Genomic DNA, 24,852 nt, shown 5'->3' on the forward strand with positions numbered 1-24,852 from the left:
AGAGACGTAATTCCTGGGGGATGTTTTCCATGAAATTTGCAATCCAGTGAACATATTTTTACATATTTGCACCTGCCGATAACCATGAATCTCAATCAAAATAATGACTCAATATTTCTTGTTACGATTTGGTGAGGTCCTTAACAAGCAAAATGTACCTTAAAAGCTCGATTAAACGGCAGTGCGCCAGTGTTTGTTATTTTCACACGTCACAGGGGAGAAAATAATGTTGTATCTCTACTTTCTTTGCATCTAACTATAAAGCGCAAACACGCACGCATGCACGCACTAATTTTATTACATAAAATAAAAATAAGCATGGGCCCTGATCTTTAATATCAATCAACATTATTTCATGGCAAAGTGGAGTGAACGACAATGTAGGTTCGCAATTCCACGCACGGAAGCAAATTATATTGTAGTCGGGGTTTGTTTGTTTTTGTTTGTTTATTTGGTGTTTTTTCGCAGATTTAGGTTCCTATATACCGTGTTACCAAGTTAATTAAATCTCTCTCTCTCACTACTTTCTCCCTCGATTCCTCACCTCCACTCCTTGGCTCTCCCTCTCTCTCTCTCTCTCTCCCTCTCTCTCTCTCTCTCTCTCTGTCAGAAAAGCATCACGAATGACAATTAGATAACAGATTTTTATGAAACATTTTAGAGCACCATCTTTTCATGGGGTTCCATCTGTAAGGTTCAAATGAAGCATGCAATTGACCTAGATCTCCTCAAACACAGTAGTGACTCATTATGACTATGCATGATCAAAGGTTACAGTCGCAGGTGTCAATTGTGGAGAATAGTCCCTATAATATGATCATACTGATAATAATTATGTAAGCATAATTAAAAGGGCCGAGGAATATCTGTGCACATGGCAAGAATGATGAAATCAAGCGATAGGCATCCCATTTATTTCAGGGTTTATATGAAGATCAGTATTCTTGAGTTGTTGATTCATAATGGTTATACAGGTTGGGTATAGGCCTTTAGATAGGCCTAATCATCAGTGTGTAAATACGCGGGAGGTAGCATGTAACTTTGCAAAATCATACTCGTCTGGTCGTGGTGATTGTGGATGTTTGCTTTGGTTTTTTTTTTTCCAGAAAATTTCAAACTAACATGAGAAGTGATACAAGATTGTTGTCCATGGAATGTATTATGTTGTCCAATTGGCACCTTATTGATTTGCATTGATGTGATTGAAGTGGACATCAGGGACTTCAATTGTTCACAAATTAGTGAAAAATCATGAATTAACTTTTTTTCTGATTTCAGTGAACTTTTGTTTTACTTTGCTATTTGAAATATGAACTCGAAACATGGAGTAGAGCATTGATTTCCTATATTCAACAAAAGGTGACGGTGAGGGAACAATTTATCTAAAGACATAAGAAATGCACCATCTCAAAATTGTTTTAAGATAAAGACTCAAGAAAAAGTTGTATTCATCCACATAAGGTAGTTTATAGTGAGGGCTGCTAAATTTCTCTTGATTTATTAAAATGCATTATACATGTACATGTATGTACAATGTTGCCTTGTTTTGTTTTAGTATTACTACTTACTAGTGTATATATTTTTGGGTTCTCTTTACCTCTCCTTAATGTATTTTTTCTCTCTTTCTTCTCTTTTCTTTTCTTTCTCTTTTTATCCTTCTTCCTATCTGTTTTCCTCCTGCATCCTTAGCTTTAGTCTCTTGTGTATCTGTATTTCGACTTGTTTATATTAATGTCTTTTTAGCTATGTTTCAATCAGATTCAACTACGTTTTCAAATGTTAAAGGTGCACTCACTTCAAGCTGTGCTTACTGAGTTGTCACCTCCAGTTTGTTATTACTGAATTGTTACTGTTGTTACACGAATTGATCTGGAAATAAATGTTCTATTGAATTGAATTGAATAAAAGGTCTACCTTCAATTTGGGCTTCCCTATTCATGCGGGTACCCAAAAAAAAAAAAAATAATAATAATAATCCCTTATACCTCCCATGACTAACAAAATGGAACCAAAGTGAAGAAAAGTAAATACAAAGCTATTTCATATAACTTTGCCACTTCCAATTGCTTTAATGTATTACTGTAATATCCCAAGATTTTTTTTTTCCTTTTGAACTCTTCATCAACCAGAACTGGAATTAAATGGATGATTGTGAGACCCGCGATTGTGATGACATAACCCCACAAATTAGTCCCTACTCAATGCAGAAGCGGGAAATATTATATCATGATTTACTGATAAATCGAGATCAAAGCTTTACAGTAGGCCTATAGTGGCCAGCTTTAATTTCGATCTTAAAAAAAAAAAAAAACAAACGAACAATCAATTTTACCAGGGAGGTGAGAGGAAACCTCCCTGATTTTACATAGTTGCCAAAATCGTGGTATTGGTCAGTTGCTGTTACGGATAGGCATAATGGCCACGACACTAGCAAGTGTAACAGCATGATTTTCAACAATGAGAAATATTTTTCATGGGATTGAGGGCAATGCTTAACTTTTGTAATCGTTTTTTGCTCAACAATGTCCCAAATATCTGAGTTCTTCGGCTCTGAGATGTCTCAAAAGTTATTTAAACTTGCCGCATGCAGCAACATTGACCTTTGACCAGCTAAGTTGGAAATATTCATAGGGCGGGAAACCCGTCAGGCTGTGTGTAAAGCCCAACCAAGATGGCTGCGAAGTGAAGTGTTTATCGTAGATGATACGTCGTATCGCGACATGAGAAAGTCCCCTGAAAAATCCTAATTTTCTGGTGGATCGGGAATGTATTTGGCCTCCAAAATGTCAGATACAAGGAGGAGAGTCAAACTTTATGTGCTGAATGATGAGCGTCAGTGGGATGATAAAGGCACTGGACATGTATCGTCATGTTTGGTGGACCGACTGAATGGGATGTGTTTGCTCGTTTGTTCGGAAACGGACGGTACGTAGCTAGACCCAACTGCAATAGGCGATGGCCCTTTACCTGCGGGCAACTACTGAACGAGACTGTGGTCTATTCACTTGCTTCTTTAGCTTAATGTACCGTAGCCGTTCACTGACAACTAGCTTGCTTTCATCATGTTCGTGCATTGCTAATACATATCTATGTTTCTTTCAGTGGCCTAACTAGAGCCAATGTTTTCCTCACATGCCAACTTCGACAGCTAGAGAGCTTATCAATCCTTTGGCTATTTGCTTGCTTGGAGCCTTGGCATCCCATGAACTCCTCTTTTTCTCGGTCGAAACTAACGTTAGAGTTAACTGTTTGAGAGGTAAAATTTATCCTAACGAGTAATGTTTAACACGTTAGAATCCTAATAAAATAAAGTTAGAATCTATCTAGTCTGATCTATGAACGATGAAATGGTTAGACTTGCCAACTAAACATCAAGAATTTTCGGTAGAATCCTGTAAATCCCCAACTAACATGTGTTAGGCGCCCTATAATTTAAACTTTAAATGTGTCGCTGTAAAAACACATTCATTGGGTGTCCGGACAGGTTGTGGGACCGGACGCGTACTGTAAAGTGTGTCTGGTTTGACAATGACGCGCCTACAAATGCCTACATTGATAAACAGTTGTTTGTCAGTGAGGAGCTGCGCGTAAATGCGTATTCATACTCCGTAGAATAAGCAAGTCAGTACGCGAGTCAGTCTGGACACCCAACCCCCGATCCTACCAGGACGGTGCACAACAACGCATGGCGATCATGTTGAGTTTAGATACACCTAATGTTAGATTTTTACTCTACTTGACATCATTTTTGTCGCCTCTAACTCATTACATTAAAGATGATCTTTATTAGAATTTCTAATTAACATTGATTATAGATCTCCCATTAGGGTTCCTACTGTAAGTCGCCAAGTATGGTACTAAAGTCGCCAGACATTCTCATCGCATGTAACGTGCGCCGTGATTGGTGATCAGCTAAGGCAACGGATTTTCATCGCTCTCAAAAGACATTCCTAATTCGCCCTTTTCCTCCATAAAAACACAAATAAAATTTAATTGTAAGTTAGGTCTAATCCAAATGTATTTTACCATATGTAAACAGGGGACAAAACCATTTTTAATGCAAGAATGTTTTTGATGTTGAATGGGTTTCAGGTGGCAGATTAACAAAATTTTTCAAACGCGATGATGCACAATGCATCCTACAAAGTGTGTGTATAACGTGCAAAATATAGTAATAATACATGACGCACTACTGTACGAGCTGAAATTTTCGCGTACAGATATTTTCGCGAATTGCTACTTGGAGGACATTTTCGTGTATTGTTAATTTCGCAGTTGCGAGGGTCTAACTGAACTTATTTGTGTGTTGTTATTTTCGCGTGTTGTTATTTTCGCGATTCAAAGGCGATTCGCGAAAATAAAACCACCGCGAAAATTTCAGCTCGTACAGTATATAGTATGGGTGGCGAACTAATTCAGTGTCTGTCGTTAGTTCGCCAACCTGGGAGTACATAGGAAATACACGCAAATGGTGACTAGACCAATATACGGTAATTGACGTTAGACTTCATGTCTATGTTATCGATATTGACATAGACAGGATCACTTCTAGGGTCTACACAATTCACAACTTGCCAAAAACGAAGATTATAATGCAGCTTGTGCGAACGGTATGGTGAGGGTACCACGTATGGGCAGGGTACCTCAGCATTGGCACCCCGGGTATCAATATCATACTATCATAGCTGTTGGCGCGTAGAACAATTAAGTACGCGTGGGATTAAGCACCATAACCTATGAAAATAATGATGATTTTCATAAACAAACTAAAAAAAACTGAACTAAACACGGTTCAGTTACACATCCGCCAAGTAAATTGCGAACCCGACACATGACTGTGAAATTGACATGTACCGGTATTACCTATTGAGGAAGGGGGTGCCGATATTGAGGTGCCTTTTTAAGCCGTGCAAAGAAAACGCATCGCACGCACTTAAATGGTGTCATTTCACTATAGAGATTCAGAATCGAGACAGTCATGATATTCAAAACTGCCATATTTATGACATATTTTAGGAAAAATTTAGGTGAATTCTATAATTTTGGAATAAATTTCATTATAAGCTGCAGGTCCTTGGGGTGACGATACGTGGTACCCTCGATCATGCATTGTCTCTCACTGACGGCCATTTTGAATAATCAGGAGTTCACGCGATTGGAGCTGCACTATAGATCTATAGTTCCCGATTATCCAAAATGTCCGTCGGTGAAAGGCGACGTACCGTTCGCACACACTGCATATAATCTTTGTTTTCCGTAAGTTGTGAATTGTGTATGTCAATATCGATAACATAGATATGAAGTCTAATTAATGAATATTGTCTGTTATGAGTTTGAGGTGACAAAACTTATGTCAAGTATCAAAACACAATACGATCGCCATGTTCGTGTTGTGTTCGCTCTGTTGTTGTGCACCATCCTGTGTATAGAATCTAGTTACTAAATCCTGTAACGTTACAGTCTATTGCGATTTACATGTAATTTTAACGTGAATCGCGAAATAGGACGTGCATTTTCATTTTTAACCATGCTCCCTTTCGTTGGCACTGGGCAATCGTGAAATTAACGGCCCTACATTATCAGTGTGAGATTTTACCCTAATCGAGCAGTGCATGCGAATTTGAGTATCAGGCACCGCGTGTTCGACAGCATGTGTTCTGGTACTGTGCTGTGTGCATGTACATGTATGTGAGAATTCGCGTCGGGATGCAGTGTGTGTATGTGTCAGTGTGTGCATGCGTATTGAAGCACTTGTGGTCCGCCACATGGTTGCTCTAACCAGGGAGGTGGGACCCCACCTCCCTGCTCTTAAACGCCCAGGCCTTCCCTGCACAGCGTAATCGTGCAGAGACAAACAGGGTGCTTTGCATATTGGCACACAATGAAACGCAACCAGTGGTAAACTTTCGTCCTTCATTCATGATTTTAAATGAATGGACGCTGAGTTATATCTCAAACAGGAGATCAATAATCAACGGATTGCAGAGGATACATTATTTCCATTGCCTTGGCAATATTATTCTGTGAAATAATGGGAAAAAAATGCCAAAATCTTTTCCCGATTTGTCAGTCTGTTAGTGTTTATATCATCTAGATATACACAGTTACTGACTTACTCGCCCGATCGGCCCAATCAAGCGCCATGCAAAGCATGCACTTGTGTACAGTGACCAGGCTGTGTACAGTTACTGATTTACGGGCAGCCACTACAATGTAGGCCTACATGGACACACACACACATGCACACACAACAGGGTACGAAATTGGTGATGGTCCGCTGGCCATTGGCCACCCAAAATCACGTCGGACTAGCTAAAAATCATAAAATTCTGAAGTTACTAGTCCATCTGGCTAGCCAAAATATTGCTTCAGTGTTAAAATTGATTCTAAGTAGTCCGCCTGGCTAGTAAAAAAAAAGTTAAGTGCGACCCTTGCAAGCCTCGCCCGCATGGGTGATGGGGTCAGGATGGATGAAGGAGGCATAAAAATATTCACATACTGTAAAAGTGGATATTTTCGCGTGAGTAATTTTTCAAGCTCGTAAGCTGTTGCTAGTCAGAATCGCAGTGTGAGGTGGGCTTGAACTACCTCGCTTGTCAAATAGCGTTCCATACAACCAGAGAAGCTGGCCAGCTGCTCATCAGTGCGTGGTAGTTCATGGGACATCACCTTGGCATGTACCCGAATTGAGGTACCGATAATACAGGCCCCTGAAGTGCATGGTTGGCCATATCTCACGGTGTGACTGGCATAGAATATGAAAATACCGATGAAGTACAAAACTGCATAAAAATTTTGGCCATATGAGCAATACCTCAATTGTTCGATAAGTTTTCAGCATGTAAAGAAATCAAAAAGATATGTGCTCACAATCTGTTGAAATGCCCCCAAAAATGAGAAATAAAATAAAAAAGCAAAGAAAGAAGATTTTGAAAACAATGTTATTTCACCATTTGACTTCTAGATACCAGAGAAATGTAATAGTTTAATAGAGAACTATATAGCGAGCAATGACAAAAACCAGCTGTGGATCAATTCTCGAATATTCAGAAGAGACAGACCTGGAGACAGAAAGAAATATATTGATGGCCGCACTTCAAGGCAGCACCTCTCCGGGGTGAAAGGCGGCAATTAGAGAGAGAAAAAAAAGTTGTCACAAAAAAGAAATACAACAACAAAGACCACACCTTTGAAGTCCCAGTAGTGCAGGGATACCATGGTATGGGAAAAATTATCACTTAAATTTTACGTTACTATATATGGCATATATTTAGCGAGTCTAATTTTTCAGGAACTGGGGCCTCCCAGCAATGCGTTTGGGGAGTACAGTAATGAATGGAGAAATGTATGCAGGCACATTACATTCATGTTGGGATCAGCGTCAACATTTTTGTTTATTGAATTTGCAAATAGCACCTGACTTGCAAAATTCGTAAAAAAATAAAAACCTTGTGTATTGTACAGCATATACTGTTTTAATAGGTTAAAGGGACTGTACAGTACTGGTTGAGGTGGGGATTCATGTTTTGAACATTCCTAAGTGAGATAATGAAAAGCCTTTTATGAAATATGAAAGAGCATGTGATTTTAAGAAGGATTCAACATTTATTTGATGAAAATTGGTTTTCAAATGGCTGAGATATCCAAAAAAGTGCTAATGATAAAAGGCGATATGCCACAACTTTATTAGGATCTCTTTGTTTCACCTTGTTTTTTGATATCTCAGCCATATCAAAACCGATTTTCATCGAATAAACTTTTGATACCCCTTAGAACTGCATGCTCTTTGACATCTCAAAGAGTGGTTTCTGAATATCTCGCAAAACGTTAAAAGCTAAATCCTCACCTCGACCAGAACTGTACACACCCTTTAATGCCAACTGATATACTTTAATTGGCATTTCAATAAGCTCAATTTGAAGTTCAGCATAGAAAGATTGGAAGAAAACACACTTATTGAAGCGAGTTTCATCATATATACACACCACAGGCACTAGAATAAGAGCTATTGATGTTCTTCGAAGTCGATTTCATTTACAAGAATGGGGTGCCATTTTCAGCTTCAAGATTTATTGGTATCTTCATGTTCAAACATAATATAATCGTGATTTTAGTGTGATGGTATGCCTTTTGGCTGACAGAAAGTAGAAATGTGACGTGTCTAAACACCAACTATGTATGAGAGTTGTGTGCTTCTTGAGGAGTCTTTGTATGCTACAGACGCTGTCATCAGGTCTTTCTACCAAACTTGATTTAAGTGTGGCAGAGGAAGAAGAAAGGCTCAATATTTTGGCAAGTTTTCAAACAGATGCATGCAACTCGGCAATAAAGATGATCAACTGTTTACATAGATAGGACAGCTCGCGTGGGTAGTCCAACATGATCCACACTGTCTCTTTAGTATTTCATTTTCAATCAAAATGCAAAATCAAAGTGTAACAGATTATGCTGGTGCTGACAACACTGTAAAAGAATTCATGCATTCCATGCCTGCGTGTACTGGTAGGCTGTTTGCTCTGAAATTTGACCCTTATGAAACTTGACAAGAACAGTAAAATGTTATGATTTGATATTTAAAGTCATGTGATTAACTGATTTATCATACACACACTACTCTTATAAATTGTCATAGACAATCCAGAGAAAGAGTACATGTACAAAGATTTACCATTTTCTTGCCAGTTGTACAGTGTTGTATCTGTACAAAGAGATATGTCAACAATGTTAATAGTGATATTGGAAGTGATATTTACCGGTATCTGTTTTATTTTATCAGTTCCGTTGTGTTATTAATGACATTTCATTTTATATGAACAAAACATGTTTACAAAAATAAAAAATTTCTTCACGAAAATGTACTGTAGTTCTTGTGATAAATTGCAGTAAAAGAAGATGCATGGTACAATATGTGATTTGGAAGTTTAAAGGGATTGAGTGGTTGTGCTGCCTGCACGTGCAGTGTACGTACAATGTACCTCACAATTATTAGCCGAGAAAGATGCATATATAACCTGTAAGGTCCATGTTGTAAAAAAATAGCAAAAAAAAAAAACCCCAAAAGATATAAATGAAGGTAAATCTACAGTACCGTACCTACTGTAGACTTTGTGACATGAAATCAGTCTCACCTTCTAACATGTGCAGTTGGTTGGCAAGACCAAAATATTTAATAGTTCTGTGATGACCCCCCCAATTCCCAATGCAATACTGCTAGCTTGCAAGTTCACCTGTGTACAATAATCTAGGCATGCCTTCTTCTTTTGTTCTGGTTCCTTGAGCCCCAACCCATGCGTTTTTATTGTGAGGTTGTCATGTTATCATTCTTGTTCATTGCAATTTTAGATTTTTAAAATATTCTTATTCTTCATCCTAATCATTATAAATCCTGAAATTCTGTACTCACTATAGCTAATTTATAAATAGTTGCTCATATGTAAAAATCTGAAAATCATGTGGAGGTCTCCTTTAAGGTGTCTGAGATACCCATGTGCTGCAAGCAATGGATGTACTGTATGTTTTGTTAGACTACAATAACGGGAAAATATGCTTAAGATAGATACCACAGCTCTTCATATCACTAGCCACTGCACTGCACTGCACTGCACTGCACTGAAGCACATGCTATTGCTAGCACAGCGTACCATGCATGCATAGTATAACATGCAGTGGCATGGAAATGACTATGTACACTCACACACGGTGCATGCATTTCTCTGCGGCTGTCCTCGAGTGTACGTGAGGTGGCGCTACACAACGTGGTACCCCGGGGTACAACGGTACCCTGGGGTAATGCGTGATGCATCATACCATGACTTATGCTTTCATGGCAACTAAGTAGAAAGACCATTAGTTTGTTGAGCAAGAGTATGTATAATATATGTTGACCTACTATTACTAAGTCTCCGTACATGAAATTCTGCTGAAGTCTCCATTAAAAAACAACAACAATACAGCAATAATAGTAATCTCTTCATGTCCTGATAAAAAGATGTACATGTACTTGTGTACGTGTTTGTATAGAGCCTTCCTCACCTTGAAACTGTTTCTACCCACTGAGATGCATGTAACACATACAGTTAATTGTATCTAAGTATCTCCCTGAGTGATTGTTCTTTTGGAACCTCCCTGAATTTGAATTGTGCATGCTGGCAGCTCCTGCATTTGAAGTAAGTCACAATAATGTGCAAGGGAAAGTGCTTACTCTGCTGCCTGTTTGGGCAATACTGTAAAAGTGGAAATTTTCGCGGTGTTGAAATTTTCGCGCATTTCGCGCAACGAGAAGCTAGCGCGAAAATAAAAGCACGCGAATATTTTTGCATGCCATATGTTCCAGTACTTGTTGTCTTGATTCTGCAGAATTAAAAACATGCGAAAGTCTTCTGACACGGCCAAGCACGAAAAATTAGTCGCGGGAAAATATCCACTTTTACAGTAGCCAACTTTGAATGGATGGTATAGTATTGGGTGAGGTGAGGATTCAGCTTTCAAATTTTTGCAAGATACTTAGAAGCCACTTTATGAAATGTTAAAGAGCATACAATTCTAGGTGGAATTCAAAGTTTATTTGATTAAAGTCGGTGTTGAAGTGGTTAAGATATCAAAAAACAGAGCAATCCCACTAAAAAGGTAGATCCCACCTTTTATCTAGGATCACTTTGTTTTGGATATCTCGGTCACTTCAAATTCTTCTTAGAATTACATGCTCTTTCATATTTCATAAAGAGTTTCTCATTTTATCAAAGAATTATGATAAAAAAATGTTGGAAACCTGAAGCCCCATCAAAATCATGCTTTGTGTTGTGAAATCACAATGGTTTTTTTTTTTTCTTTTTGTACATCAGAGTCATTTTTTTAGTGAATTATATCTTAAACAATTGTAATGACTTGAACCTTGTTTGTGCATGCCCTGTTTTGTGGCATGATATAAACATCTACAGCATGTCAGTTTGGATGGTTAAGGAATATGTTCAAGATGGAAAGGAAGTGAGGTATATTAGAAAAAAAAATGTTGAAGTGAGTATTAACAGCTTTTGTTACATGAACTAACTTTGATCAGATCAATCAGGCTAAAGACTTTTGGAGATATGTAACAGTCTTCTGCTTCAGCACCCAACAATCGGTCTTTGTGTAGGAAGAAAAAAAAAAAAGAAGGACTTCTCCATTCACTGTTGGAAAGGATTTCATCTATACATGTAAATAAGGGAAAACAACTGTTGAGTGAAAACTTACATTGAATATTCACAGGTAATAGGCAGTGGGCAAAGGCGAATTAACTTTTGATCCTTTTAGCCATGTTGATGTAGAGAGTATAGTGTAAACCTGGATCATAGAACTCTTTTGCATCCTCTTCCAGCTCAAGGGTCATAGCAGCTCATGTTGTAAGGATGTAGTAAAACCTGAAACCTACATACATTGTATACATATTGTATACCCACCAAGAATGTATTTGTCACTTTATGTAAACATTTGTGCACATGTCATTGCAGTTGACAATAAACAGTTTTGGTAGTGTATTCAAATTCTATGCATGCTCTAACTCACAAAAGTTGCCCTTAACAACCACAAAGCTTGTGAAAAGCTTGCCCTCCCTGGCAAAAATTAAGTGAATTCCTGCCTGAGGAAGCAGGTGAATGAGATGCCATGTCACAAAGCTGTAGGAAAAGAAACATCCATGAATTGTGATACATTTTGTACCCTACAGAAATGGTCAATTGTCTGTGATAAATTGCTATGTGAGCAATATGGATTGAAATCAGAACAGTTGTGTGTGTGTGTGTGTGTGTGTGTGTGTGTGTGTGTGTGTGTGTGTGTGTGTGTGTGTGTTTGTGTGTGTGTGTGTGAATTCACCCCCCCCCCCCCCATGAAAAGAGACCTGTGCATGAGCTTGTAGCTTTTTTTTAATGATAGTTGTAACTGTATGATTCAGAAGGATCTTTTTTTTTTTGGGGGGGGGGGCAGGGGTAGGGAGAATGTTGCATTGGATGATGAACAATTACACTGTATGCTGCATGCCATGTATTCATACATCAGTGGGTCTGTATGGATAATCAAGAGACACTATTATATGAATGAACAGAATGTGCCATGTGTTTCTTGTGTGCTTAAAATCATGTTTACTTTCTGCTGTATTTATGGCAGAGAAAAATCTGCACCTGCCATAGTTGCTGGCTTTGTTTACACACTGTCAGGTGGAGGTACACTTGTGTCATTTTTGTAGTTATTGCATAAGAGCAGGTGCACTTTGATAATTGGAAACATTTGCCGTGAAAAGTTGAAAGAAAACCAAATATAGCTACATCAATTGTACATAAGTTTGTCAGTTTCATCATTCATGCCTTCCAATGTATTAATGTTTCTATCCTGAAGACATGGTGATGAACTATTGATATCAGATGCTCTTCAGAGTGTGTTGTGTGTGTGTGTGTGTGCATGATAAATAGAATTGTTATTTCTTTTCTAATTGCAGTTACCTTACCAGTTGGGTGGTCATTGGTAACCTCAAGGAATGTGTACAATGTGTTTGTTTTTGACAAAAAGTGATGGAAAACAAACAAACATTTAGTGTGTTGTCTTGGAAGTTTTTTTTTTTTTTTTTTTTTTTTTTCAATTTGCTGTGCAGACTGATTATGTATCAGTCTTTTTGAAAGTTGTTGAACTTATGCCTTGTGTAAAATCACTGCATCTGCCAGTGGTGCAGAAATGTTCGCCTAAGGCTATCCATCTTCAACACAAATGGTCTTTGTCCAGATCTTGCAGTTGTGTGATTGTATGTGGTTAGATTTGACTGATCAATATTATACAAATAGGGCATGCTCTATGATGCACTATACTGGATTGTAGAACGACGAATACTGATTTATCCCGAGTGCTGTTTTGTTTCACCGAGGCTGCAGGCTGAGGTGAATAGAACTGCATGAGGGATAATTTAGTATTTGGAGTTACTAGTAAATAGGCCCACGGCTCAATCTGCATGCATTTTCCGTAGGTCTATACCCTAGAAGTACAGTAGGCTTGATTGATATAACATTAGACTCATCTTAGGTACATGTACTGATTTCTTGCACCCAGCATGGAGAGCAACGATAACCTTGTGTATGTATAGCTAGCACAGCCGCGTATGTGTATTTCTGAGCAGACTCTGCGTCCTGTGCTGTACACATGCGTCATATGTTGAAAGGCTTGGCCTTGTCTGTCCTACATCCCTCGCTGCGCAAATCTCAGCGTAGACAAGGCATGGGCATGCTGTAAGCGTTCGGTATAGTGGCACAACCATGCTACTAAACTATATTGAAGTTTTTCTACAATCATGTGATGCAATCTAACCAATCACAGTGCATTTTTTACTCCACCTATTTACCTTATTTGATTGTTTCATGTTTTTTCTCTGCCTGCTCATACAACATTCTTTCATTACATGAACATGCATTGATGGTGATGAGACCAGATGATAGGAAATGCATTGTAGGTTTGATATCTCATGTTTATATTTTCTATGTGTGTGTGTAATTTCATACAGGTTCTATCATACTGGAGTCCAAAATCCAGCCAGACACTGCATACCAGAAGCAACAGGTCAGTTTTGGCTGTGTTCCTCGTCACACAGTTTAGATACAGTACACAGTTGTAATGCTCTGATTGTTACTTCAGATAGGTGCATGTTTTCCAGTGATATGGTGACAGTGGAATGAGATGCTGATATTCTATTCTAGTGCAAATACAATGAAAAGTTCCCTTGGTTTTTAGACTGCTGCTGGTACTGAATAGCTTTGTCAGCCAGACTTGACTACAATTTCTATAACACGCTATAATAAAAATTCCATTCAGCAACAACATGCATATCTTTGACTCATCTGTAAACTTTGAAACTGAATCTTCAGCATGATTTTTGTCAACCTTTACTTTGTTTATATAGTCTCTGATACTATCCACGATGACATATTGTCTCTAAAAGATGTCAGTTCAGATACCAATGCCATTCTGTGATAGATTCATGTTTAATGGACTTTGGATATTTTGCAATTTCTATGAAATATAAAATGTAACGTGAATATGCGTACTTTGTAGGAGTTCAAAGCTCAAGATTGAACTCAAGTGTGTAAAAACATATCCAAGGTGTAAAATATCCCTCATTGTAGTGGGTGTAATTGTGTTATCTCAACAGGTGCAAAGTACATCTTTCCTGAAATAATTTTATTCTGTTTATGTTGTGACATGATCAGTGGTGTCGTGTGTGTGTGTGTGTGTGTGTGTGTGTGTGTGAGTGTGTGATGAGTTTGAATGAGTAAAATATATAATGTTTTTCATGAAGGTTTTACCTTCATGAAAACAATTTTCTGTTCATTTCCATTTGTTCCACTGAACACAGTAAAAGCTTGTTTTAAATCCCTCATCTTGACTGGTTTTAGCTACTACTTTGAAGTTAATAGGGGATGCAAGTGAGTTGTACTAGCTGGAATGAAATATAACATGATATGCGATCAGAAGACAGCAAAACCTTGAAATAGTTTTCAAAACAACATTCATTTTTTTGCAGCTTTTAAAGGATTGCTTCATTACATTGCCTCTGATGATCACACACCATTCAATAATTAAAAACTTTGTCAAAAAAAAAAAGAGAGAAAATAGTAGAAACAGTGGGACAGGTTGTTGTTAGTAATTGATAGAATCCCAAATACACTATGCTTCAAAGTCACCATTCTTTTTATCAGTACCATTACTATATAAATTCCAAGAGCAAGCATAAAAGGAAAGAAAAAACAAAAAAGTTCAGATATTTGATTGATTGATTGATTACTTTATTGTCCACTCTGGAAATTCTCTATACATTGGATATCGCAACAAAATAAACATTCAATGTATCACAGATGCACCACAGACATATCACATTTCATTTCAAAAGTGGTCTTGCATTTGATCAAGAATCTACCTTAATCTGAAAAGGAAAGGAAAAAAAAAAGAGAAAAAGTTCAGATATATATTTTGATGTCATTCCGTTTCAAAAGTATTCTTACATTTAACCAAGAATCTACCTTAATCTAAGAAGGAAAGAAAAAAAAAAAGGTTCAGATATATATTTTGATGTCATTCCGTTTCAAAAGTGTTCTTACATTTAATCAAGAATCTACCTGTTTAGATGATGCAGATTTTAAAGTGAGTGAAATTTAGTCATCCGGTAACAGCAAGTATGTGAGAAAATGAAATTCACTAACAAATATCAAAATAATTCAAATGGACATTCCATCTTCAAACCAGCAAAGTAAAATATCAACTTTGTCATAAAGCTCCTGATGTATATAAAGTATTGATGGTTTTGATTTTTCCATAGAAATAGATGAAGGAGCCCTCCTTTATTCAGGATAGGATTTTGTCACTTGATGATTAATGCATCTGCATATTACATGCATGGCGATGTAACTCACGTCCATTCATTACTATTTTGTCATCGTACTACCTAGACAGTAACATCATATCAAATTGGTTGTCTTGAATTATGTTTGTCACCATTTTATTTATTTATATTTTTATTTATTTGTTTTTTTACAAATTATTTTAAACATTGATTTCATGTTATTCATTGTCTTTGTTCATCAGGAAACTCTGATCGTATGGTCTGAGAATGACCACTATGACTTGGCTCTTAGTTTCCAGGAAAGAGCTGGTTGTGATGACATCTGGGAAATCATTTGTCAGGTACTTATCTCTCTCAAGTAGGCTACACGTATGAATCTCAGATCATCATCCGGAGCACAGCTCACACTTGTAATTGTACCCATCAGCGTACTGGTTATGGTGATGGAGCTTTTTCCATTTTTGCTCCCTATCATTGGAACAGTCTCCCTACCCGTATTCAGGACCGAAAACCTGTTGACAGTTTCAAAAAGAAACTTAGACTCGCCTGTTTGAAGAACAGTATGGCTAATTGTCCAGTTCATTAATTCTTTGAAAGTGTAATTGATTGTGATGTTTTTGTTTATCATATCAATTGTTAATGTAGTGTTCAGGCCGCAAATAAATTAAGTTGGTTTGTTGTTGTTGATTTTTAAATTAAGGCCACTTTGCATTAAGACACCTGTAAAAATAGGGCACATGGCCTTGGCTTCTTTTTTCTGAAGGCACCAAGGCCAATAGAAAAGGTACCAAAGCCACTATTTGGGCATCAAGTCTCCATTAAATTAAGACATCCGTACTTGCTGGCATATGACCTTTGATTCTTTTTGTAAAGGGCACCAACGCCAATGAAAAAAGGTACCAAAGCCACTTCAGAAGTGTGCAATCAAGATCTCTAGTGCCCATAAACAATTGCTCACATGCATTTGTATGACTTTGATCATATGGGGAACTGAGTGATACCCCTTAAAAAAAGTACACAACTTTCCCTCTGAGGGAATATTTGTATCTTAGTGCCAGTACTCAAAAGTTTAAATGCAACCATTTCTTGAAAACACCTTTATCTGATATTACAGCCATTACCTTCTAGATTAAAATATATCTGGCTTGTAGAGCAAGTGGAAAATTAACCATGGTATATCAATGGGACAACTGTAGCCTGCATTTTCATTGACTGCATGTGCTGTTAGCTAGCTGCCCTTAGCACTAGTGCAGCCAAGATCAGGTAGGGAGAGTGTGTGTATTGTACATAGTCTCTGCATTTGCACACTGTGCCAAAGAGAGCTGAGGCTAGCATAGAATAGCATCTTTGCTACATGTAGCACTGCTGCTAGCTAATCACAGCTAGGGGAAAGACATGTCCAGTCATTATCACATCTCCTCCGCTAGCTCTTCAGTTGTAGATTTCCATGACTTAGGAGCGGGGGAAATGTATAGTGAATAGTCACATAGATATCTCAAACTTTTTAAAGTATAACAAAAACAAGTGATAAGCATTGTTCAAGCTATGGCACCAGTAATGCCATCAGAAAGACTCATCAACAGCACCCATTAGATGTTACATCAGATGACTTGGCTGATACTGAGGAGATTGTAATTGTAACATTTGTCTAATTTCTGTCTATTATCTACTGATGTGCTGCGTGTGTTAGTTTTTCAGATGAGATTTCTGGCAAGGGTGCTTTCTCCCGGTAAAAGACATGGTCTGTTATTAAGCAAGACAATCCATAGGCTTGATGATTTCGGATTTATTCTGATTTTAGTCATGATGGTAGAATTTGGATGATCCACAGTTTACCCTTTCTTCTCAACAGGTGCAAGGCAAGGACCCGTCAGTCGACATCACCCAAGATGTGGTGGACGAATCGGAAGAGGACAGGTTTGAGGAACTGCCAGAAGCAGCCACGCCCATTGAGCTACCTCCCTGTGAACTCAGCAGACTGGAAGAGGTTGCGGAGCTGTTCAGCACCTCACTGCAGTCGCCTATCAAGAGGGAGAAACTCGCTATAGCAATAGAGAAGGAGAACTACATTCGCAAGCTCATTGACTTGTTTTGTATTTGTGAGGACCTCGAGAACACGGAGAGCTTGCACTTTCTGTATGAAATCATGAAGAACACCATCCTCCTCAACAAGACGTCACTCCTGGAGATCCTCTTCTCGGACGAACTCATCTACGACGTCGTCGGCTGCCTGGAGTATGACCCCAGCAGCACCGACCCCCACAGACATAGGGAATATTTGAATTCGAAGGCAAGCTTTCACGAAGTGATACCCATCACGAACAGGAACCTTCTAAACAAAATCCACCAGACTTACCGGGTTCAGTACATTCAGGATGTCATCCTCCCAACGCCGTCAGTCTTTGAGGAGAACATGCTCTCCACACTGGGTTCGTTTGTCTTCTTCAACAAAGTGGACATAGTAGATATGATTCAGGTAAATGAGTCCCGAGATCAAGATCGTCATCCCATGTCATAACTTTGTTTAAAAATGAGTACAGTAGTCTCCGCATAATTGGGTACTGTCACCCAGAGCATTTCTCACCCAATTAAGCTGTGTACCCGATTTACCACAGAGTTTGTTGCAGTATCAAATGTCAAAGATAGCACATACTAATGGTGCATCTACATGTACCTGTATCACACACACAGCATGGTATGTCATGCTACAGCCACAGCTAGTCTGTCTGACACTTTACTTCAGTCACAGAACATCCGTGACATAAAAGATGCACCTATACTTTGTAGTGATACAGCAAATAGAGCATACTCGGCACATTTAACATGTTAATACATGAAACTAAGCTCTATTGCCTCTCAGGAACTCAGAATTTCTTCAGACTTTAATATTCACACCTATTTTTGAATATTTTCTATGGGAAACTATGAAAATAGATCACGTTTGTTTGGAAAATTCATATATCCATTTAACCGAAATGCCTACCCGATTATCTGGTAAGAACGATATACAACCACACTTTTTGTTCAGCCGGTTTGGCAATTAAGCAGAGCACCCATGAAAGTCGCACCCAATTATGCGTAGACTTCTGTTTATATCGTTGTGTGTGTGTGTGTGTGTGTGTGTGTGAGTTTATATGCATATTTTTTTGACATTTGCTCATTGTAAATTGGTAGGATCTGTCACATACAGAACTTCCTGTAACAGCAACCATGATGATTGCACAGACTGTAATAGTAGGCTATAACTTCATTAGATTTTAAATTGTTGCTTGGTTCTTTGAAAGAAATTTTCTAGAGACATGAAAAACTAGGCATGTTTTAGGGGGAAAATGGTTGACCTATGGTATATCAATACGTAGTACTGTTGTAGGGCTTGTATGCTATCAACAAGCACTATGACTATCACTGCTGAAAGGAATGTGGGCAAAGTTGAACTTCAAGGTAACAGATCATTGTGTTCTGGTCAATATGAAAACCAGGAGCATTATGAGCTTTATCTCAGAACTAATAAAATGTTCCCTAATAAAGATTTTTTGATAGTGTTAAAATCTAAGTGAGGAGGCTCTCAGCGGTAGAATGAAGTACGATTCATCACAATTCAATGTACAAATCCTGTACCTACGGTAATCTGTTAAAATAAATGATGGAAAACCAAACATGTGGGAGTGATGTTTTTATAAACAAGAGTCACTGAAGTTTAGCATCTAATCAAGTGCACTGAGCCATCCTTTATTACCTGTGGAATGAAAAGGTATATAATTTTCCATGGCCACCACTGTGAGGGTATTATTTGATAATCTTTAACTTGAAACATTCATCAAAGGGTACCGCTGTGAAAGGACTTTGTTCTTTATGAGACATATGCAATTACATACATCACATTTTTTTTTTTCACCTCAAAATTCCCTACCGACTCCACAAAGGGACAATATTTGTGCAGTCTTACGACTAATGGATGCTCTGTTATGATACACCCCTCCATGCAACCATGCAGCATAGATTACATAGTGCTGGCCCCTGCATGCACTCAGTCGAAACCACTATTCATGCATGTGTGATGATACATGGAAGATACACACTGTAGTCTATACCTACTCTATGTGTGTGGTGGATTCTATATGTTTCTACTTGTACTTCTCTACTCAGATACTACAAATTGAGATCCAAAGAAAGGGTTACTGTCAGAAAGAACTGACAACCTGAAACTAGTGGGTGGACCTTAAATGCATGTTTCCAGACCTTTTGTTGGCTTTGTGTTATAAGGTCACTGTAATTTACTCAAGTGGTAACTCAAGTGGTAACTTGTATGGGGTGGTTCACAAGATTTAGACACATTCATGGTTTGTCTTTCTTTGGTATGACTTCCTACTACTCATTTGCTATTGAGAATAAGAGGTAATTTGTGGAATCATTCTTTCGTTGTGAACCAAATTAAGCAGAGGCAGATAATTGCCTCAAATTCCAGAGCCTGCCAAGTCTCACTGATTGTGCAAGAGGCTTTCTGAAAACAGTAGTATTTTGAAGTGAGAATGTGAAAGCCTTGTTGATTTTTGATTTGCATACAGTACACATGTGTTATTGACTAGTAAGATACACATTATGCAAAGATATCTCCCTAAGTGCTGTTTGAAACTTTGACATTGATGCGCAAGTTTTGGCCGTCCTGGATTTGCGGAAGATGTGATGTGATATCAGAACTGAAGTTCCAGGTGTATTCCCAATGATGTTACATGTTTATACGAGTTACAGCTAGCCATTCAAATCACCAGCTGTCATAGACATATATGTCTCTGCTTGTTCAATAATTTATCTGGGTCACAATTCCGCACACGTCACATGAAATCAGGTTATATTTAGCCCTGCCATGTATGTAGAGTTTTGATAAATTGTCATGTTTTCTCAGTGTGTCCCAAGGAGGTAACCTAAATTGTAGCAACAGTCCTTGCAAGCAAGACATATGTTCAGACATGGACATTGTCAGTTAGCCATCATACTGGGAAGTTGCTTAAGTTGAAATATGACTGAATATTATGTGGATTGTATTCAAGGCTAGGATGAGGACCATGTACACTGTAGTGAGATATGTGTATGTTTCTCTTGGCACATGGCCCAAATTTCAGATGACAACCTTGATGCAGTGCAGAAAACAAACAAAATACTCAGTAATCACTCTACTTTTGTGTCAGGTGAAGCATGGAGTAGGTACAATGTATACACTGTATATGTGAAATGTGCATTGTTCATTGTTTCCTTAGTTATGTTGTTGATTTTGAAGTGGGTCAGTGCCATATCTGTACCTGTGCATTACGGTGTTAACATGCATGGAGGTGGTGAAAGGGGTGCACCATACATGATGCACAGTTTGTGGTACATTTCAGATAAGATTTTGCTGCCTTTGCTTGAAGGCGCTTGGCTCTGACAGAAAAAAAGCAGGAGGCTAAATCATGTTCTTGTGTGGGATGCCACTAAAATAACCTCAACTCACTAATGTAGGCAGTGTGTTAAGAAGATTGTTGCCTTATTCCAAAGTCTCCTTAAAAACATCACACTGAAAAGTGTTAGTGTTACATCCACATATAATGTTTAAGAAATGCTTTGAAATACTTTTCTGTTACATGCTAACAAAAAGGAAAAGATTTAGTGACTGCTGTTACAGATGATGTCATCAGTGTTCTTCACTGATGGATAATCATTTTTTTTTCTGTGTAATTAGGTGTGCGTATTATTGCAAAAATAACACTTGCTTGTCAGGCAAACATTTGTTAAGCTAGGGCTACTTGGATTGCAAGCTGATATGTAGTCTTATAGTGCCCTGCTGTGGATACAGTTATTGTAAGTACTGTAAAGGCTGATACAATGCAGGTTTTTCTTTACTGCAAACTTCAAACCAAGAAAACCCATAAATTTGCAAGCAGTGTTAGGAGAAGTAGAACGTTCAGTCTGGGAGACTTAGTTGTTCTTGATGTACAAAGTGATATCCATCAATAATACACTGCCTACTTTTTCAGAATGCAGTACCTTAGACGTAAGAGCACCTTTTTTCTCTTTCTTTTTTTTTTTTTTTCTCGAAGTCCTCCACCCCCTCCCTTTCCCAGCAGTTCTTATCAAATTTTGTCTGGAGATGTGATATGGCGGCAGGGTCTTCTAAATGGCATAAGTCAAATTTCTGCTCAAGCTACCTGTGCATCTAGGAGTGCCATCAAAAGCGTTGCATGAATTTCCGTCTGTGATATTTTACCTCAATGTGCTCATGACCTCTTCTAGACAGCCCCAAAGTAAAAAGGTCTACTACTGTACAAATAATGATATGTTGGAGCCCTGATTAGTATGTGGCATGTCTGCCTCATTAACTGAACATTTAATTGTATGTAGGGGATTCCATCTTTAGGTCTATTATATTGTCTAGAAAATGAGGGTAACTACTTATAAGCAGATATTCAAAATTGTCTGCTTAATTGGTATCCCCCCCCCCCCCCCCCCGATTGGAAGGTTATTGCCCACATCATTGCGACATTTTTTTTTTTTTTTGGGGGGGGGGGTGGTCATTATGTAGTTATGGATCAAAGAGCATGCTAGATGTCCTTTTGGGATGGCAATACTAGAATGCTGTCTGTTCACTCGGGGAGTGAATGTCCTTTATGATCATTCATTATGATGGTGATCATGTCGGACTTAAAATATGCTGTCTCCTGGTTACTTTGCAATGATATTTTACTAGGGCAGTTTTAACATTAATAGAAGAAAAGAAAATGAGATTGATTGATAACTTTGTTGTCCACAGTGGAATTTTTTTTTTACATTGAATATTACAACAAATATGCACACATTACAAGAACACCCAAAGACATGCTACAAGGTGCAGCTGAAATTGAAATATTACATACACCATAACAGCTCTAATACATTGACCTGACATTCACAACTGAAACAAAAACTATTGACACCTATCTTATTTTTATGCAATTATCCAACTTATAAAAACATTCATTGATATCCTTTCCTGCATCATCACTGCATCATCGTCCACTTGTATTTAATAAGCAAATGATTGCTAAATATGCTAGATTTAAGATCAATTCTTTGGAAGTCAAAATTGACTCTGTTTGGTTATGTTTTTGTTTTGTTTTTTGCTGGTAAGTTTAGGCAGCTCTATTTTGTAAAGTCACCAATTGGACCATTTATCCTTCACATCTATTGTTTTTTTCTATATGCTTTTGTAACATTCTCCTTGACTGCGCCGAAACAACTTTGCCCAGTACAATCATGCATGGATATTAATACATGCATAATTCAGCGGGGAAATAGAGCAAAGTACCTCAATTTCCAAGCTTTTCCTGCGCAAGATTTCAAAGATGCAGTTTGAGGATCATATCCTGACCAGAAAAAGCTGATTATTCCGCACACACTTTGACCAATGACTGTTCATGCTGTAATCTGGGGCTTCCTCTGGAAACACAATGAAAAGCCAACAGGCAGAGTGCCCAGATTGTGCTCAGACGTGTTTGTCAGAGCTATTGTGAAGGTATCGGAGTGTTGTGGCCTTAGCCATAAATGATATATCAGCAGTGGGATCCCAAGAGCCACGGTACCTGGTTATTCCAGGTTGCTGCGATATTCCAACAATTGCTGCCACATTAAATCACCATATCACATAATCATGTTTGTGCTTGATGTGCAGCTGTCCTCAGGTATGAAAGAGAAGGGCAGTGATTGAAACATGGCAGTGAATCATATTCTTTAGGGGAAACAAGCTCTAGCATATTTAGGACAGGAACCAAGGATATGTTCTCATTTCTAGGGGTGTGTTTGTGTGTGCCGTTGTTGTTTTTTTTTCCTTTTGTGTTTATATTACCATAGGCTTTATCAAAAGTGTAATGTTCCAAAGAAAGAAACACAAAATATGTTAATTCAGCCCTTTTTCCTTCCTTGGTTTGAATTGAGAGGGGTTAAGAATGGTTTTAGTGCATTTAAACAAATTTGCAAATAATATCTGATGAATTCTTCCTTGGTATTCCATTAAATGTTCAGTCAGTAAATATTTTGGAGCCCATTATTGGAGCCAGTGAATTTCATATGTTCCGAAATCTTTCTCTAAGTTTGATCAGATGAATAAGCAAATTATTAAGTTTCGTGCAAGAAGTGGTAATAATCATCACCTGTGGATGTGTCAGTAGGTGAACATATTTTCCCCAAGGTATGCTGGAGTATGTATAACAGTTGAATGTGCTACTGAGCTTTCGTGAAAACTTGAATCTAAGTGTAGTTAACCATTCCCTCTCATGTACTGAAAAAAAAGAAAAAAGAAATGTGGGTGAGCTGTGCATATTAAATTTCATTATCACTCCAACTTGGCAGGTTTTAGAGATTCATTTAGCCCTGGCTGAGTGGGGTAGTGTTTGGAGATCAATTGTACACTTAATCATCACAGTTTGGAGATTGAACTACGTGTATAGTCCCTGTTAGTTCATGGTGTTTACTCAATTGATGGTACGTTTATCTTTCTGTTTGAATACAAATTGTACCTTAAGTGAGTGAAGGAGTTAATGCCTAGAATGTGTTTGCTACATAAGTTGGCATGACATTGAGCTTTATTGATCAGTTACCCAATACCTGATGAGTAAAATGATATGTATGTAGAATTGTGCCAATTCCTACCATTGGCCATTCATGTGAGGCTTGAGTATCGGGAAGTACTTCAAACTCAAGTATGAGTTATTTGTGTTTTTTAAATTGGAGTAATTAGAATGACCTTTTAGATTGTGTACCTTGTGCTGCTTTAGATCAGATTTCAGTCTTAATGTGTAAAGTTTAACTTCCTCTACTTGTTGATTCATATTTTTTCTTCAGTGCCTCCAGCCTGAACAATAATGGCGGCATTATGTGTTTGGTTTTTTTTTTTTTTCTGTTTGTCTGTCTATCAGTATGCTGTGGATCTTGTTAACTGAAGAAAGTCTTTAATGGATTTGGCACATACAGTATGTGCAATGTTTGTTATTTTGAAGTATTTATAAGCTGATTCAAAGATCATAGGTTGCCAAACATTGGCTAAAAACTGTCACTTTCCAGCCATGTAGCTAGCGGAGTGTCTCGTGATACTGTGACGTTGTCACTCATGGTGGATGGAATGAGATTAATGGTGGACAGAGTCACTCATGGTGGATGGAATGAGATTAATGGTGGACAGACTTGTGATGATGTTACGATTCATATGTATATGATTTTGTCATCTTTCCATCCAGGATGACGACAAGTTCTTACCCGAGCTGTTTGCACAACTCATCAACGAGAATACAGATAACAAGAGGCGGAGAGATCTCGTCCTGTTCCTGAAAGAATTCTGCTGTTTTGCGCAGAATTGCCAGAACAGAGAGGGCTTCTTCAAGGTAGGAAAACGTGTCAATCAGCAATTTTGTTGTTTTCCTCGAAGATAGTAAAATTTCAGATAAATACTCATATTAAGCCATTGAGTATTTCAATTCATGTACACATTCATGAAGTCTCAT

The 24,852-nt window shown here is 38.0% G+C and overlaps 1 protein-coding gene across 2 annotated transcripts in view; it reads left to right on the forward strand.

Moving 5' to 3' along the window:
• Window positions 1-2,666: 2,666 nt before the first annotated feature.
• LOC140235377 (serine/threonine-protein phosphatase 4 regulatory subunit 3-like) overlaps window positions 2,667-24,852 on the forward strand; it is a 38,407-nt gene continuing 16,221 nt past the window's right edge. For both annotated transcript variants that reach the window (XM_072315408.1, XM_072315413.1), the window contains exons 1-5: window positions 2,667-2,925; window positions 13,517-13,572; window positions 15,592-15,690; window positions 17,202-17,825; window positions 24,589-24,732. In XM_072315408.1, coding sequence (XP_072171509.1) covers window positions 2,766-2,925; window positions 13,517-13,572; window positions 15,592-15,690; window positions 17,202-17,825; window positions 24,589-24,732 — 1,083 coding nt within the window. In that variant the 5' untranslated portion in view covers window positions 2,667-2,765. The remainder of the gene's footprint in view (window positions 2,926-13,516; window positions 13,573-15,591; window positions 15,691-17,201; window positions 17,826-24,588; window positions 24,733-24,852) is intronic.

This window comes from Diadema setosum, chromosome 1 (assembly GCF_964275005.1).
Source record: "Diadema setosum chromosome 1, eeDiaSeto1, whole genome shotgun sequence".
NCBI lineage: Eukaryota > Metazoa > Echinodermata > Echinoidea > Diadematoida > Diadematidae > Diadema > Diadema setosum.